At 41.3% G+C, this 13,848-nt stretch overlaps 1 protein-coding gene and 1 long non-coding RNA gene across 2 annotated transcripts in view; one reads left to right on the forward strand and one right to left on the reverse strand.

Annotated features, from left to right (window-relative positions):
• FAM241A (family with sequence similarity 241 member A) overlaps nt 1–668 on the reverse strand; it is a 39,874-nt gene extending 39,206 nt beyond the window's left edge. Inside the window, exon 1 of the mRNA XM_003899099.4 lies at nt 303–668. Coding sequence (XP_003899148.1) covers nt 303–455 — 153 coding nt within the window. The 5' untranslated portion in view covers nt 456–668. The remainder of the gene's footprint in view (nt 1–302) is intronic.
• An 8,780-nt stretch (nt 669–9,448) lies between these two features.
• LOC103884570 overlaps nt 9,449–13,848 on the forward strand; it is a 74,457-nt gene continuing 70,057 nt past the window's right edge. Inside the window, exon 1 of the long non-coding RNA XR_001902758.3 lies at nt 9,449–9,701. This is a non-coding gene — a long non-coding RNA (uncharacterized LOC103884570). The remainder of the gene's footprint in view (nt 9,702–13,848) is intronic.

The raw sequence follows: 13,848 nt of genomic DNA on the forward strand, positions 1-13,848 counted from the left end.
CGAGCCCTGGGCGCCGGCCTGAGAATCCTCTGCCGGACGCCAGGGGACTGGCCACGCTGACCCCGTCAGACACGCGACCCCGCGGCTGGCGCTGGCGTCCGCACTCGCGCGACACCGCGGTTCCTCCCGGGAGCGCCGTCTAACCGCTCCCGGCGGCGGCTTCCCAGAGAGCCGCGGAGCCAGTGCCCCACGCGGGGCAGAGCTGCGGCGCGGCCCACTGGCCGGGTCCCTTCCCTCCACCGCTGGGCGGGGCTCGCGGCCCCAGACCCCGACGCTCCGCCACCGCCCCTCCCCGCGCTCACCTGCTCGTTCTCTTTCGGCCGCTGTCCGCGCCGCCGCGGGCTCGCCTCGGGATCCCGCTCGGTCCCTGCCGCCGCCTGCTCCGCCAGCGCGTCCCCGTCCTCGTCGCGCTCCCCGCCGTCGCCGCCCCGCAGCAGCTCCCCGGCCGAGCACATCCCGCCACCAACTCCTGCCGCCCGGGACAGCCGCCGGAGGACCACGCCGCGACGCACTAGGGAGCGCCGCCGCCCGAGGGCTGCCCTGGGATCTGCCGCACCCGCAGCTGACAGGAGCCTCCGGAGCGCGCCCCGCCGGCCTGGGCGCCTGAAGTACCAGCCCGGCCCCTCCTGTCACTGGCTCGCCCAACCCCCGGCCGTCGGGGCGGAGCCATACAGGGGAGGGGCCAAGACAGGGGGCGGGGCCAACGGGGTGTGTGGTGGGGGGGATGTGTGTGAGAGATTGAGAGGCCGACAGACTGAGAGAAGAAGGGGGTTGTGTGAAAAACTATGGACATAGACTGCCTGAGGGAGATTGTACACGATGAGAGAGGCTGTGTGTATGTATGAGGGACATTATGCGTGTGTAAGAGAGAGATTGAGGGAACAACAGAACACAGAGAGATCAAGTGTGAAAGAGAAACTAGTGTGAGAGAGCCAGTAGATATATTTAAGAGTGCATTTGTGTAAGAGATGAGTGTATGTGGGTTTGCATGTGCCCAGGAGATGAAGACCAGCATAGGCAACCCAGTCTACTACTCTCCAGCAGGGTCCCCCTGTTCTTGCCTGAGTAGCTGCCCATCCTTTTCAAGGAACACACATTTCACTGTCCCTCTTGTTCCTTTAGCCTCCTTTCCTAGTGTCTCACTGAAGGTCTGTGTATTTGTCCCTTTCTGTTGAGTGCTTCCTAGTGTGTGTAGTTTGTTGGAGCCTTGGGTCGTTTGATGGTGTATCAAATGGTGTATCTTTCTATAACTGGGTAAGAATACATCTTTCTCAGTGGGTGGTAAGGGGAATATATCCAATTTGTAATTCTTTTTTGTACTACCCCATCCATTTTGTTCAAGGAAAATGGAGGGGTGTTTAAATAAAACATACTTTTTTCTGTGTATGCCTTATCTGTACATTGAGAAAGCGATGGGTTATTGTATAGGTAAAATATCAGAAAAGTAAATATGGAAAGTAAACATGTGTACACATGAAGAAGAGTAAGAGTTATTTGGGACCTTCTATTAAAATGTTTTCAGGCCCAGAAAAGGAATTAAAATAGGCAGAATCCCATAGGCTTATTTTTAAGACCTGTTTCCTGTTTTTTGTAGTCAGGAGACTCTCAGAGTCTTTCTCACACACCCACAATCTTTCATACCCACAATCTCTCTCATACACACATGATTTCACATACATATAGTTTGTCTCATATATATACAACCTCTCGCACACACCATCTCTCACACATAGTTTCTCACACACGCCCTCTCTAATTGTCTCTTCCACAAACAGTCTCTAGGGGCCAGAAAATATGCTGTTGGATATCAAAAATTAGAAAGAAAATGAATCTGGCTCATTCCCTTTCTTAAAAGTCTTTAAAACCCCAGAAGAGAGTATTTAATATTATATACGTATAATCAGAAACAAATGTCACCATGGGAACCCAGTAGCCTCTCTGATGACCTCATTGTTTTTCCCCTAAAGACAACATTTTCATTCTTGGAATTTTGGTTTGGCTATTAGTAGTGTTTCTTATAAAAACCAACTTTTTTTTGGCTGGGCGCGGTGGCTCACACCTGTAATCCCAGCACTTTGGGAGGCCAAGGCAGGCGGATCACAAGGTCAAGAGATGGAGACCATCCTGGCCAAGATGGTGAAACCCTATCTCTACTACAAATACAAAAATTAGCTGGGTGTTGTGGCACACGCCTGTAGCCCCAGTTACTCAGGAGGCTGAGGCAGGAGAATCACTTGAACCCGGGAGGCGGAGGTTGAGTGAACCGAGATCACGCCACTACACTCCAGCCTGGCAACAGAGCGAGACTGTCTTAAAAAACAAAAAATAAAAAAATAAAAATCAACTTTTTTGGATAAAACTTTAGAATTGTATACAGCAAACCAGAGAACATCAGCTCTTTATTGCCAGCCCCATGAATTAAGGCACATTTTGAAGTTCTCTCTCTTTGCATTTGATTGGTAACTTGATAAGTCAAACAACTATGCACTCTTCAATCAGGCTAAAGTGAGCAGAAATTCTGTATATATAAAAAGATTCAGAAGGCACAGAATATTTATATAGCTGGGCAGGTACAATACAGAAGTTAGCTTTGTTCAGCTTAGGGGACAAGTCTTAAAAAGTCCTTTAGAGCATACTGTCTGGTCTTTTGTAGATTCCGACTTCTTGATTCTTTGAGAAGTGTATTCATTCAGTTTTTTAGCAGGTATTTATTCAACGCTAATAGGCCTTGGGTCCACTCTAAGTCTCTATTCTCTTATTGAACACTACTAGGCCTTAGGCCCAGGTCTAGGTCCCTATTCTTGTGAAGCTTCATTTTAATCCAATTCTTGTGTTATTTTCTTGGCAGAAGTCAAGAACTTTCACCAAAGAGTAGCCAGAATCCTTAGATCTCCACCTAGCACTGACGACAGAACCTTTTTTTTTTTTTTTCCTAATATCATTTATCTTTAGTTTAGTGAGTGAGTTCTTGTTTAAACTGTTACTCTTTTGTTCATAGAGTCTGGTTTTTCCTGGAGATCTGGAGAACCACCTCTTTAAATAAATCTAGCGTTTTACACAAAAGACATTATCCAGATTACATCCTAATCTTATGGGAGACAAGAGCTATTTTCACTCTGCTGCACGATGTGAAAAATATACACATAAAGCTAGCACTGCCAGTTTCCCAAGGGAAATATAAGATTGTTATTACCTAGGCAACTATAACATGTTGCTCTCAAATCATACGTAGTTTTTTTGTTTGTTTGTTTGTTTGTTTGTTTTTTGACAGAGTCTCACTCTTCCGCCCAGGCTGGAGTACAGTAGCGCGATCACAGCTTACTGCAACCTCCACCTCCCAGGCTCAGGTGATCCTCGTGCCCTGCCTCAGCTCTCTAAGTAGCTGGGACTACAGGTATGTGCCACCATGCCAGGCTAATTTTTCTATCTTTGTAGAGATGGGATTTTTGTCATGTTGGCTAGGCTGGTCTCGAACTCCTGCACACAGGTGATCCACCCACCTTGGCCTCCCAAAGTCAAATCATATGGAGTTGTGATTTTATTAGTGTGTTTTGTGCTTTCCCAGAAATTAATAAGTGGCAAGAAACAGATGCATGTCTAAGGAATGGCCTGTCTAGTGCAAATGTGGTTTGTGCAGTTGCTATGGGAACAAGGACTTTTAATTCTTCACTTTCATGCCTTTATTATTTTTAATGTTCTTCTTATTTCATTTGTACATCTTTCCAGAGGGAGAAACGAGCAAATCAGAGAGTTCTGGACTCAATTGCTAATATAATCTTAGAAAAACAAATGCAGTTATTTGTGGAAACTACCCAAAACTTCATTTGTCGGTTTGATTTTTGACACGCTATAATGTTATTCTAAGCTTCCTTATATGCTTTAATTTTTCTCCTATGATTTTCATCTGCTTCCTTTCTATTTAGCATGGCACAGGGAATTATTTTTGAGATGTTTGGAATATGAACCAAAATTCCAGGAAACTGTATGGTTCTTGCACAATTTATGTAAATTTAGAGGAAAGGAAACTTGGAGAACCCTCACTTCCTTTAGTGTTCTTTCAGTTTAAGGAAGCTCTATTAGCTAAAACAATGCTCTATTAATGCTCTCTTTCCTTCCCAGGCAGTCCATTCTGATTGGGAGAAGGAAAAATTTGCTCTTTCTATTGGAATTAATTTTTGTTTTATTTTTTGAGACATTTAGAGTCTTGCTCTGTAACCCAGGCTGGAGTGCAGTAGTGTAATCTCGGATCACTGCAAACTCCACCTCTTGGGTTCAACTGATTCTCCTGCCTCAGCCTCCCAAGTAGCTGGGATTACAGGCGTGTACCATCACACTGGCTAATTTTTGTATTTTTAGTAGAGACGGTGTTTCACCATGCTGGCCAGGCTGTTCTCAAACTCCTGACCTCACGTGATTTGCCCGCCTCAGTCTCCCAAAGTGCTGGGATTACAGGTGTGAGCCACTATGCCTGGGTTGGAATTAATTTTTATTCTCTCTGCTCTATTAACGTTCTCCAGTGTGATTTTGCTGCATTCAAATGTACTGCTGAGTTCTCTCCTTACAGTAGGAAGGTAGATTAACAGTTGTTTTATTAAAAAAAAAATAAAGTATTGAGAAGGCTATTTAAAATTGCTAGAGAAGTGGAAATATAGACAATTATTGAGCACTATTTAATATCTGTTAGTAATTTTTAAAATGTTGAATAAAACCTGATGTGAACAATATTTTAGAGGGATGGTTAAACTCAGGCATTGCTAGTAGCTCTGAAAACTGATAGCATTCTTTTGGCAGTACATACTCAGAACCACAGAGATATCTGTACCCTTTGGCCTACTAACTCCAGTACTAGGAAAGGATTAAAAAAGGGGTGGGGTGGGGGACAGAGAGATGTTGTCCCAAGGGTACAAAGTTTCAGTTATATAGGAAGAGTAACTTTTTGAGATCTATTGCATAGCATAGTGACCATCGTTAATAATAATGCATATTTCAAAACTGCTAAAAGGGTAGACTTTGAATGTTCTTACTACAAAAAAAAAAAAAAGATGATATGTGAGCTGATGGGTAACTTAATTATCTAGATATAATCTTTCCACAATGTATATATATATCGAAACATCACATTGAACCTTGTAAATGTATACAATTATTATTTCAAATAAAAATGAAAATTAAAAAACAAAAAGAGAAAAGGGTTGTTTGCATAAAGATGTTCAAGGCATAATTAGAGTGAAAAGCTGAAAGTAGCCTAAATGTCTTCCTGTAAGAAAATGCCTAAGTAAACTGTGGTATACCAACATAAATATGTAAAGCCTTAAAATGGTAAAAATTTTGTATCAATGTGATAAACATTTAAATGTAATGCTAAGTGAAAAAGCACAGATTGACAGGAACAGAGCCACTCAGTTATCCTGTACCCCAGGAGCTAGGCAAGTAAAAAGAGTAATTCAGGACTTAGCTTCTCAGCTTAGGAAATAAGTCTCACAGAGGTGAAATTATGTGAACAAAAAGATCAAATTTGGAAGAGAAAATTTTAAAATGGCTTTTTGGACAATGTGACTCTGGGGGATGTGTTTCCTTGTAAAATTAATTTTAATGTTGTAATTTAAAAATAAATCATTTAAAAAGATCTATATCTGTTTTTCTTGTAAAATGGGATTGCTGGCACCCAAAGTCTGGTTGATTCAACTTCATAGCTGAAAGTTCTATTACCTTTTGTTGAATTATTTAGTTCTTGAATGGGTTTGGATCTTTTATTCATGCTGTTCTCAATAATTTAGAATCTTAGAGTTGGAAGGAATCTAAGAGGCAGTTTAGAGCAAGCTATCACCCAACGTAGGGATCCCTTCTATAACATTTCTGGTAGATGGTCACCCTTCTTCTGCTTGAAGGCCTCCAACTATGGGAAACTCATTACTTCATGATACTGCCCATTCAATTACCAAATAACTAATACTAATTGTTAGAAAGTTTATTGCATCTACTGAATTGAATCTGTATCCTTATGTCCTCTGCCTCTTGGTCCTAATTCATTTCTGAAGTACAAAAGAATAAATTAATCTCTTTTTTTTTTTTTTTTGGTGACAGTCCTTTCAATTTTTTTTTTTGTTTGTTTGTTTGTTTGTTTGTTTTGAGACGGAGTCTAGTTCTGTTGCCCAGGCTGGAGTGCAGTGGCATGATCTCTGCTCACTGCAACCTCCGCCTCCTGAGTTCAAGCGATTCTCCTGCCTCAGCCTCCTGAGTAGCTGGGACTACAGTTGCCCGCCACCATGCCGAACTAATTTTTGTAATTTTAGTCAAGACGGGGGTTTCACTGTGTTGGCCAGGCTGGTCTTGAACTCCTGACCTCGTGATCCACCTCAGCCTTCCAAAGTGCTGGGATTACAGGTGTAAGCCACCGCACCTGGCCTCAAACATTTTTTAAAAGTGATTTTGTCTTCTCTTATACTTTATTCTTTTTACTGTTATTTATGGATAAGTGTTGGGGTTTGGTATTGTTATCTGTACCTACTTTTTTCTTTTAGGCAAAGCACATTTGTTACTGACAGATGAGCAGTAAGGTGTACCTACTTCTTTGTTAACAATACCCCAGCTTTTCTTATTGACCAATCTCCCTCCCACTCCCAGCTGTGATTGGAATGGAGAATATGGCTTTTACTAAGTGAATTAAATGCATTTTACTCTCCCCACCTCCCATGGCCACTGTGATTGGTTCAAGAATAGGCACAAGTCAGGCCAATCAGGACCAATAAGACTCAATTTGGGGACTTTTGTTTGTATTATAAGAAAAGTATCGTCTACAGGATTGGCCTGTGGTGGTATGAGCTTTGAACTGCAGGAGGACCACCATATAGGGCATAAGAATGAAGTCAACCCAGCAGAATATGTGATTGAGAGATGAATATTTTTAGCTAGCTACTCCAAATATTAGAGCTACACCTGTATGCTTTTTTCAGTTATGTTAGCCCATAAATCTATCACCATAATGTTGTCCCCAGTTTTTTTTCATAAGCAGTGTTGAGTTAGCTCTTCATCACTTACTAAAGGAATCAGAATGATATAAGCTCTAAACTGGGATACAGGAGAAATGACTAGTTCTGCCACTCTCAGGCTGCAGAAATTTGTGCAGTTTATTTAAAATCTCTGCTATTGAATTTCATAGTGAGTAAAATGAACAGGCTGAACCAGACAATTTGAAAAATCTCTCTCTCCTTTAAAATTCGATGATTTCGGCCGGGTGCCGTGGCTCATGCGTGTATTGGGAGGCCGAGGCGGGCAGATCAAGAGATCAGGTGATCCAGACCATCCTGGCTAACACAGTGAAACCCCGTCTCTACTGAAAACACAGAAAAATTAGCCGGGCGTGGTGGCGGCCGCCTGTAGTCCCAGCTACTTGGGGTGGGGGCTAAGGCAGGAGAATGGCGTGAACCCGGGAGGCAGAGCTTTGCAGTGAGCGGAGATCGCGCCACTGTACTCCTGTCTGGGTGACAGAGCAAGACTCCGTCTCAAAAAAAAAATTCTATGATTTCTATATGACTTTTCTCCTAGATCCAACCTGAGTGCCTTGGCTGCTGTTCTTTTCATTTATTCCAATTAGTCAAGTTGTTCTGATTGGAGATACTAATTCTCAAAAGCGAAAGGATAGAAGGAATTTTTCTTATGCTGTGTCTTAATCATCATAATTAAATTATCTAAGGTTATTTTTGCCAACACCTCCCCAAAGATTTTTAACATGTTTTGATGCACATATAAGTTGTCCTATTATAATTCCAAGGTATCTATTATTTTAACACTCCGCAATGAGAAAAACCCTCTTTACTCAGTGAAAATTAGGTCTATTACATTTTTGCCTCCACATTTTTATTCTCAAAAAATTCACACCTTCAGAAAGGTTGCAATAGTACAGTGAACATTCACAGAGTGTTCACCTGGAATGTCCAGTTGTTAATATTTTTCTACATTTGCTTTCCTGTATGTGTTTTCCTGGCTAAGCCTATTGAGTTGTTTTTAAATTGAAATGGGGTCTCTGTCATTCAGGCTGGAATGCAGCAGTGCAATCTCAGCTCACTGCCACCTCTGCCTCCCAGGCTGAAGCAATTCTCATGCCTCAGTTTCTCGAGTACTTGGGACTACAGGCAGGTGCCACCATGCCCAGCTAATTTTTTGTGCTTTCAGTGGAGATGGAGTCTCACCATGTTGTCCAGGCTGGTCTCCAACTCCTGAGCTCAAGTTATCTGCCTGCCTCAGCCTCCCAAACTGCTGAGATTTTAGGCGTGAATCACCAGACCTGGCCTTCAATGAGTTTGCAAAAATGGTATATATGAAGAGAATCAAGAAATTCTGGAAGGAATGCTACTTTTCTCTGGGAACATTTAGAAGGATCTGGAGAAATGAAGGTGCAACAGTGTAGCAGTTAACAATTCTAAGACTTGAGACTTGACTTTGCCCCTAGATTCCAATCCTGGCTCTTTCTAATCCTCAGGTTTTTTATTTGCAAAATAACGGGTATTATTGGTATCTAAGTTTATACTAAAAATATATTGGTTAGCATTAATATTATGTGAATGGAGCTGATAGCATGAGGTATGCTTAGCTTTTTCATTGCATATGGGAAATCTGTTATCTATGCTCTGCAAATGAGCTTGGATCTTGGGTTTCCTCACATAGTAAATAACTCAGTGGTTGACTTAAAAGGGACTGAAAAAAGCTGAAACAGAAATTAAAGAATTCTGTATGTATCTCCAGCTGGGCAAGAAATCAGACCCCAAATAGTATCTGCCAATACGGTACTAGCAGATGTAAGCCTAGATACGGAGAGGCAGATGGGTTTCATCTCATGTTCCAGTTACTGGTAGTAACTGCGTGGCACACTGTATTTTCACAAGAAAGCTTGTGAAAATTTATTGGGAAAGAATGACTGCTGTGGAATAGGAGATACGAGTGATGGCACAGTGTCATATTGCTGTGGTCTGAATGTATCCTCTAAAATTCATGAAACTTTTGGCCAATGTGATAGTGTTAAGAGGTAGGGCCTTTAGGAAGTGATTAAGTCATGAAGGCAAAGCTCTCGTGGATGAGATTAGGCTCTTATAAAAGGGCTTGAGGGAGTGGATTTCTTCTCTTCTGCTCTTCCGCCATGTGAGGACATAGTGTTCATCCCCCTTTGCCCTTCCTCCTTCTGCCAAATGAGAACATAGTGTTCAAGGTGCTACCTTGGAAGCAGAGACTGCATCCTCACAAGACAACGAACCTGCCAATTCCTTGATCTTGGATTTTTGTTGGTCCATTTTTGCACTTCTATAAAGACATACCTGAGGCCAGGTAATTTCTAAAGAAAGAGGTTTAATTGGTTCTGTGGGCTATACAGGAAGCATGGCACTGGCATTTGCTCTGGGTGGGGGCCTCAGGAAGCTTACAATCATGGTGGAAGGCAAAGGGGGAGCAGGCACATCACATAGTGAGAGCAGAGGCAAAAGAGAAAAGGGGGAGGTCCCAGACTCTGTTAAACAACCAGATCTCATGTGAATGGAGTGAGAACTCACCCATCACCAAGGCGATGGTGCTAAGCCATTCATGAGGAATCCACCCCTATGACCCAATCACCTCCGCCAGGCCCCATCTCCAACATCAGGGATTACATTTCAACATGAGATTCAGAGGGGACAAACATCCAAACAATAGCAGACTTTCTCACTTCAAGAACTGTGAGATACAAATTTCTATTATTTATGAATTACCCCGTCTCAGATATTTTGTTATAGCAGCACAAATGGACTAAGACATATGCATTTGCCAATTCTGGTCTAGGTGTAAAAGGCAAAGAAGGAAAGTTTCAATAATACGTGCATATATCTGTCTTAGCATTTACCACATCATAGCAGCTCCTTTGTTTATGTGCTCCTCTCTCCAATTAAACTACAGGTTTCTGGATGGGAGATCTACTACTATCCCTGTGTTTTACAAAGTGCTCAGTATGTAGTTGGAACATAATCAGTGTGAGAGCTGATTCAGCTATAACTAAATTCTAATTAGGTTCAGATCGAAAGTCCTTACTCTGTAAAACTCATCCCGTTTCTATGTTTATTTTGAAGCCTCCTGCTCTGCTTAATTTCTAATTGAAAATATCTTGGGAAAAGTCTAATATTGTCTTAAGTAAACTAAGTGCAAAAAGATGTTTGCCACACTTTGATCAATATAGAGAAAGAGCAATATGAGATTAGCCTGTGATTTCTCAGCCGTTTTTCAGACCTCATGAAGAACACAACTTAGGTAGGGAACGGCGAAACGTGAGGACACTGGAGACATAAACTTTAGGCCATCTGTGAATAGTAATCAGCTCCCGCCTGCTTCTGCAGCCCATTAGAAACTGAAAAACAAAATCCAAATTGAGTGATTTCTTGTCTTCTTAAATATTTATAGGCAGTCATTAATTCTTAATTTCTGAAATTTTGTCAGACTTGGACCTTTCCACATCATTGACACTCCCAAATAAAATGTGTACTATGGTGTTCAGGAGCTGGAGAATAATTATTCTCCATTATATTTTATTATCTCTATTAATATTTTATTCTCCAATAAATATTCACCATTACAGGAAGTTGGTTAATTGCTCAGTTTTGGCCTTGTTGCCTTCTTTTTCTGGATAGTGACAGTGTAACTATTTAATTAAATTTTGTCATAAGATTTTTTTGGGGGGAGTGGGGACAGGGTTTGGCTCTGTTACCCAGGGTGGAGTGCAGTGGCACGATCTCAGCTTACTGCAACCTCTGCCTCCAAGGCTCAAGCCATCCTCCCGCCACAGCCTCCAGAGAAGCTGGGACAACAGACGCGCACTACCACGCCTGCCTAATTTTTTGTATTTTTTGTAGAGATGGGGCTTCACCATATTGCCAGGCTGGTCTCAAACTCCTGAGCCCAAGCAATCTACCCACCTCAGCCTCCTAAAACGCTGGGATTACAGGCATGAACCACTGCACCCAACCAAATTTTGTCATAAATTTTATAGATATAAAAAAAATGCTATAAAAATAATTCGGTTGAAATGTATGTAAGAGGTATAGGCTTCATAATCTTAATGACGGTTGAGCAAAGGTCATATCCTTAGGGATGTCTCTAATGGCAGAATTTTGGAATCAGCAACACACTGTTTAGCTTTAACTTTCTTATCTGTGTAGTTTGTCAAGCAAGATAATAAACTTAAAGAGTTGATACAAACTGCTAGACATACATTTTCCAAGTACACATATAAGATTACCTAAAGGATGTTATAGTTTTTAGCTCTCTGACAATGTACACATTTGACTCTTACATAGGTTTATCAAAATTCATTTAATTAAAAAGTAGATTACTGCTTATACTTACTTTCCATGATAGTTGCCTTTTTCTCAAATTGTACTTGAGTCATCTTAAGTTTCTCCTCCTTTAATAATATTTTGCTGTTCCATATCTCTGTCTCTTAACAACTTTATCTATCTAGAACACAGTTAAGAACAAGAAACTAAGCAAAAGGCTTTCTGAATGACTTTTGAATTGCCTTGAGCATTGTAGTTCATCTACTCAGAAAAAAAAAAACAAAAAAAACTGCTTCTTGGGTCCTCACCCAGTCAGTTTATTCATAATCTATTAACAATTCTAACAATCTTGGTGCAAAAGAGACACCTATGCATTGTTTAAGTTCTGTATGCAAGGCACTGTAGGGGATGATTTATATGAAGCAGCACAGAGAATATTAAGAAACCCTTCTTGTCCTCAGGGGCTTAAGCCCTAATAGGACATACAAAGCATGTACACAACTAAGAGTAAAACAATGCAGAATAAAGAAAGTTTCGGAGGGAGTTACAAATGAAGGCGCATATTGCTCAGAAGAGAGGGAGATTACTCAGTTCTCTAACTTCCTTCCATACCTACAGTATACAGAAATAGCACATTTAGAAGAGGACACTGCTATAGGCAGGTATGCTGTCAGCAGCTACTGTTACTGCTGACAAGTTCCATTTACACATCACATCAAGAGAGAACATAATTAATTGAGAAAGCAGATACCTGAACTTCAAATATCGAAGAGCCCCTTAGTGTAAGGGCAAACTCTAAAATGTTTTGAGGACATCAATGAATAATATAATAATCAATATAATAATGATCATAGACTTTTAGAATTAAAGTTATTTTAGAGGTCATCTAGGGTACACATTTTATTGACACTTAGAAAGAGTAAATGACTTGCCTAACATGGTCTGAAGGTGTCATCCTTGACTCCTTTAATTTCTCTCTCCCTCACCTTTTCTACCCCTTCCACCTCCTTTCCTCTTCGAATCAATCACTTTGTCTTTTCGCCTCCATTTTTCTCAAATTTATCTTCCCCTTTCCATCTCAATTTTCACTGCTTTTTATCAGAACTTCATTACCTCTTGCCTGCCATTGTTCCATAGGTTCCTAACTCATTCTTCTTCTTCCATTTCTGTCTTTTTTCTATTTCCATTTCTTATCTTCTTAAATCTATATTCCACTTATCTGGCCAAAGTCATCTGACTGAAATGTAAATCTGATGGAAACACTCATTGACTTTATACCACAATAGCTCTCCACTGCCTGCAAACTAAACTTCAAACTCTTACCCATCCATTTCCCACTTTCTACCATCAACTACTGATGTTATTTGTATAATTTAGGGGGACTCAGAACATTGCCCCTTCTTCCTCCTCATTATCTCTTCAAATTCACTTGACTAATATCTCAAACTTTGGGACTCATCTCAGATATCTCCTCCAGGAAACCGAGGCTAAGTTAGGAGCTCTTTCACTCTCCAGGATAGATTTTCATTACATCCTATTATATTTTTACTTCATTGTACTTTAATGTATTTGGCTCCATTCTTTGAATGTAGACTCTTTGGCAGACCATATTTTATTCATCTTTGTATGCCAAAGCCTATCTTAGATGCTTGCTATAGACTGAATGTTTGTGTACTCCCCAAATTCAAATGCTGACACCTAATCCCCTGTGTGATGGTATTTGGAGGTGGGGACTTTGGGAGGTGATTAGTTCATGGGTGCAGAATCCTCATAAGTGGTATCTGTGCCCTTATAAAAGAAACACCAGAGAACTCCTTTGCCCCTTCCACCCCATGAGGGCACAATGAGAAGATGGCTGTCTATGAACCAAGAAGCAGGTCCAACCAGACACTGAACGTGCTGGTCCCTTGATCTTAGACTTCCCAGCCTCCAGAACTGTGAGAAATAAGTGCCTGTTATCTATAAGCCACCTATTCTATGGTATTCTGTTATAGCAGCCTGAATGAGCTAAGACAGTACTCAATATTAGGATATATTAGATTCTCAATAAATGTGTGTTGAATGCATGCACAGCTATCAAAGTAACACTGCCTGAATACTAATAGTCAGACAAGTGTTCTTCCCCTAATACTCCCCGTTCCTGAAACTAGCCATGAATCAAATTACCTGGGAAGGTTTTAAAAAGCACAGATTTCTGGGCTTCATTCCTGTTGTAGTAAGTTAGAATCTTTTCTTTGTATTTTTATGAAGTTTCCCAGGTGATTCTTAAGGGTCAGCCAAACACCTGTGCTCAGGCCAGAGTCTGTAAATCATTGGACAGTGCTTCCTTTCATGAACCTTTAAGAATAATCACATTTGGCTGGGCACAGTGGCTCATGCCTGTAATTCCAGCACATTGGGAGGCCAAGGTGGGTGGATCACCTGAGGTCAGGAGTTCAAGACAAGCCTGGCCAACATGGTGAAATCCTGTCTCTACTAAAAATACAAAAATTAGCTGGGCATGGTGGTGCACGCCTGTAATCCCAGCTACTTGGGAAGCTGAGGCAGGAGAATTTCTTGA

The sequence above is a fragment of the Papio anubis genome, chromosome 3 (genome assembly GCF_008728515.1).
Source record: "Papio anubis isolate 15944 chromosome 3, Panubis1.0, whole genome shotgun sequence".
NCBI lineage: Eukaryota > Metazoa > Chordata > Mammalia > Primates > Cercopithecidae > Papio > Papio anubis.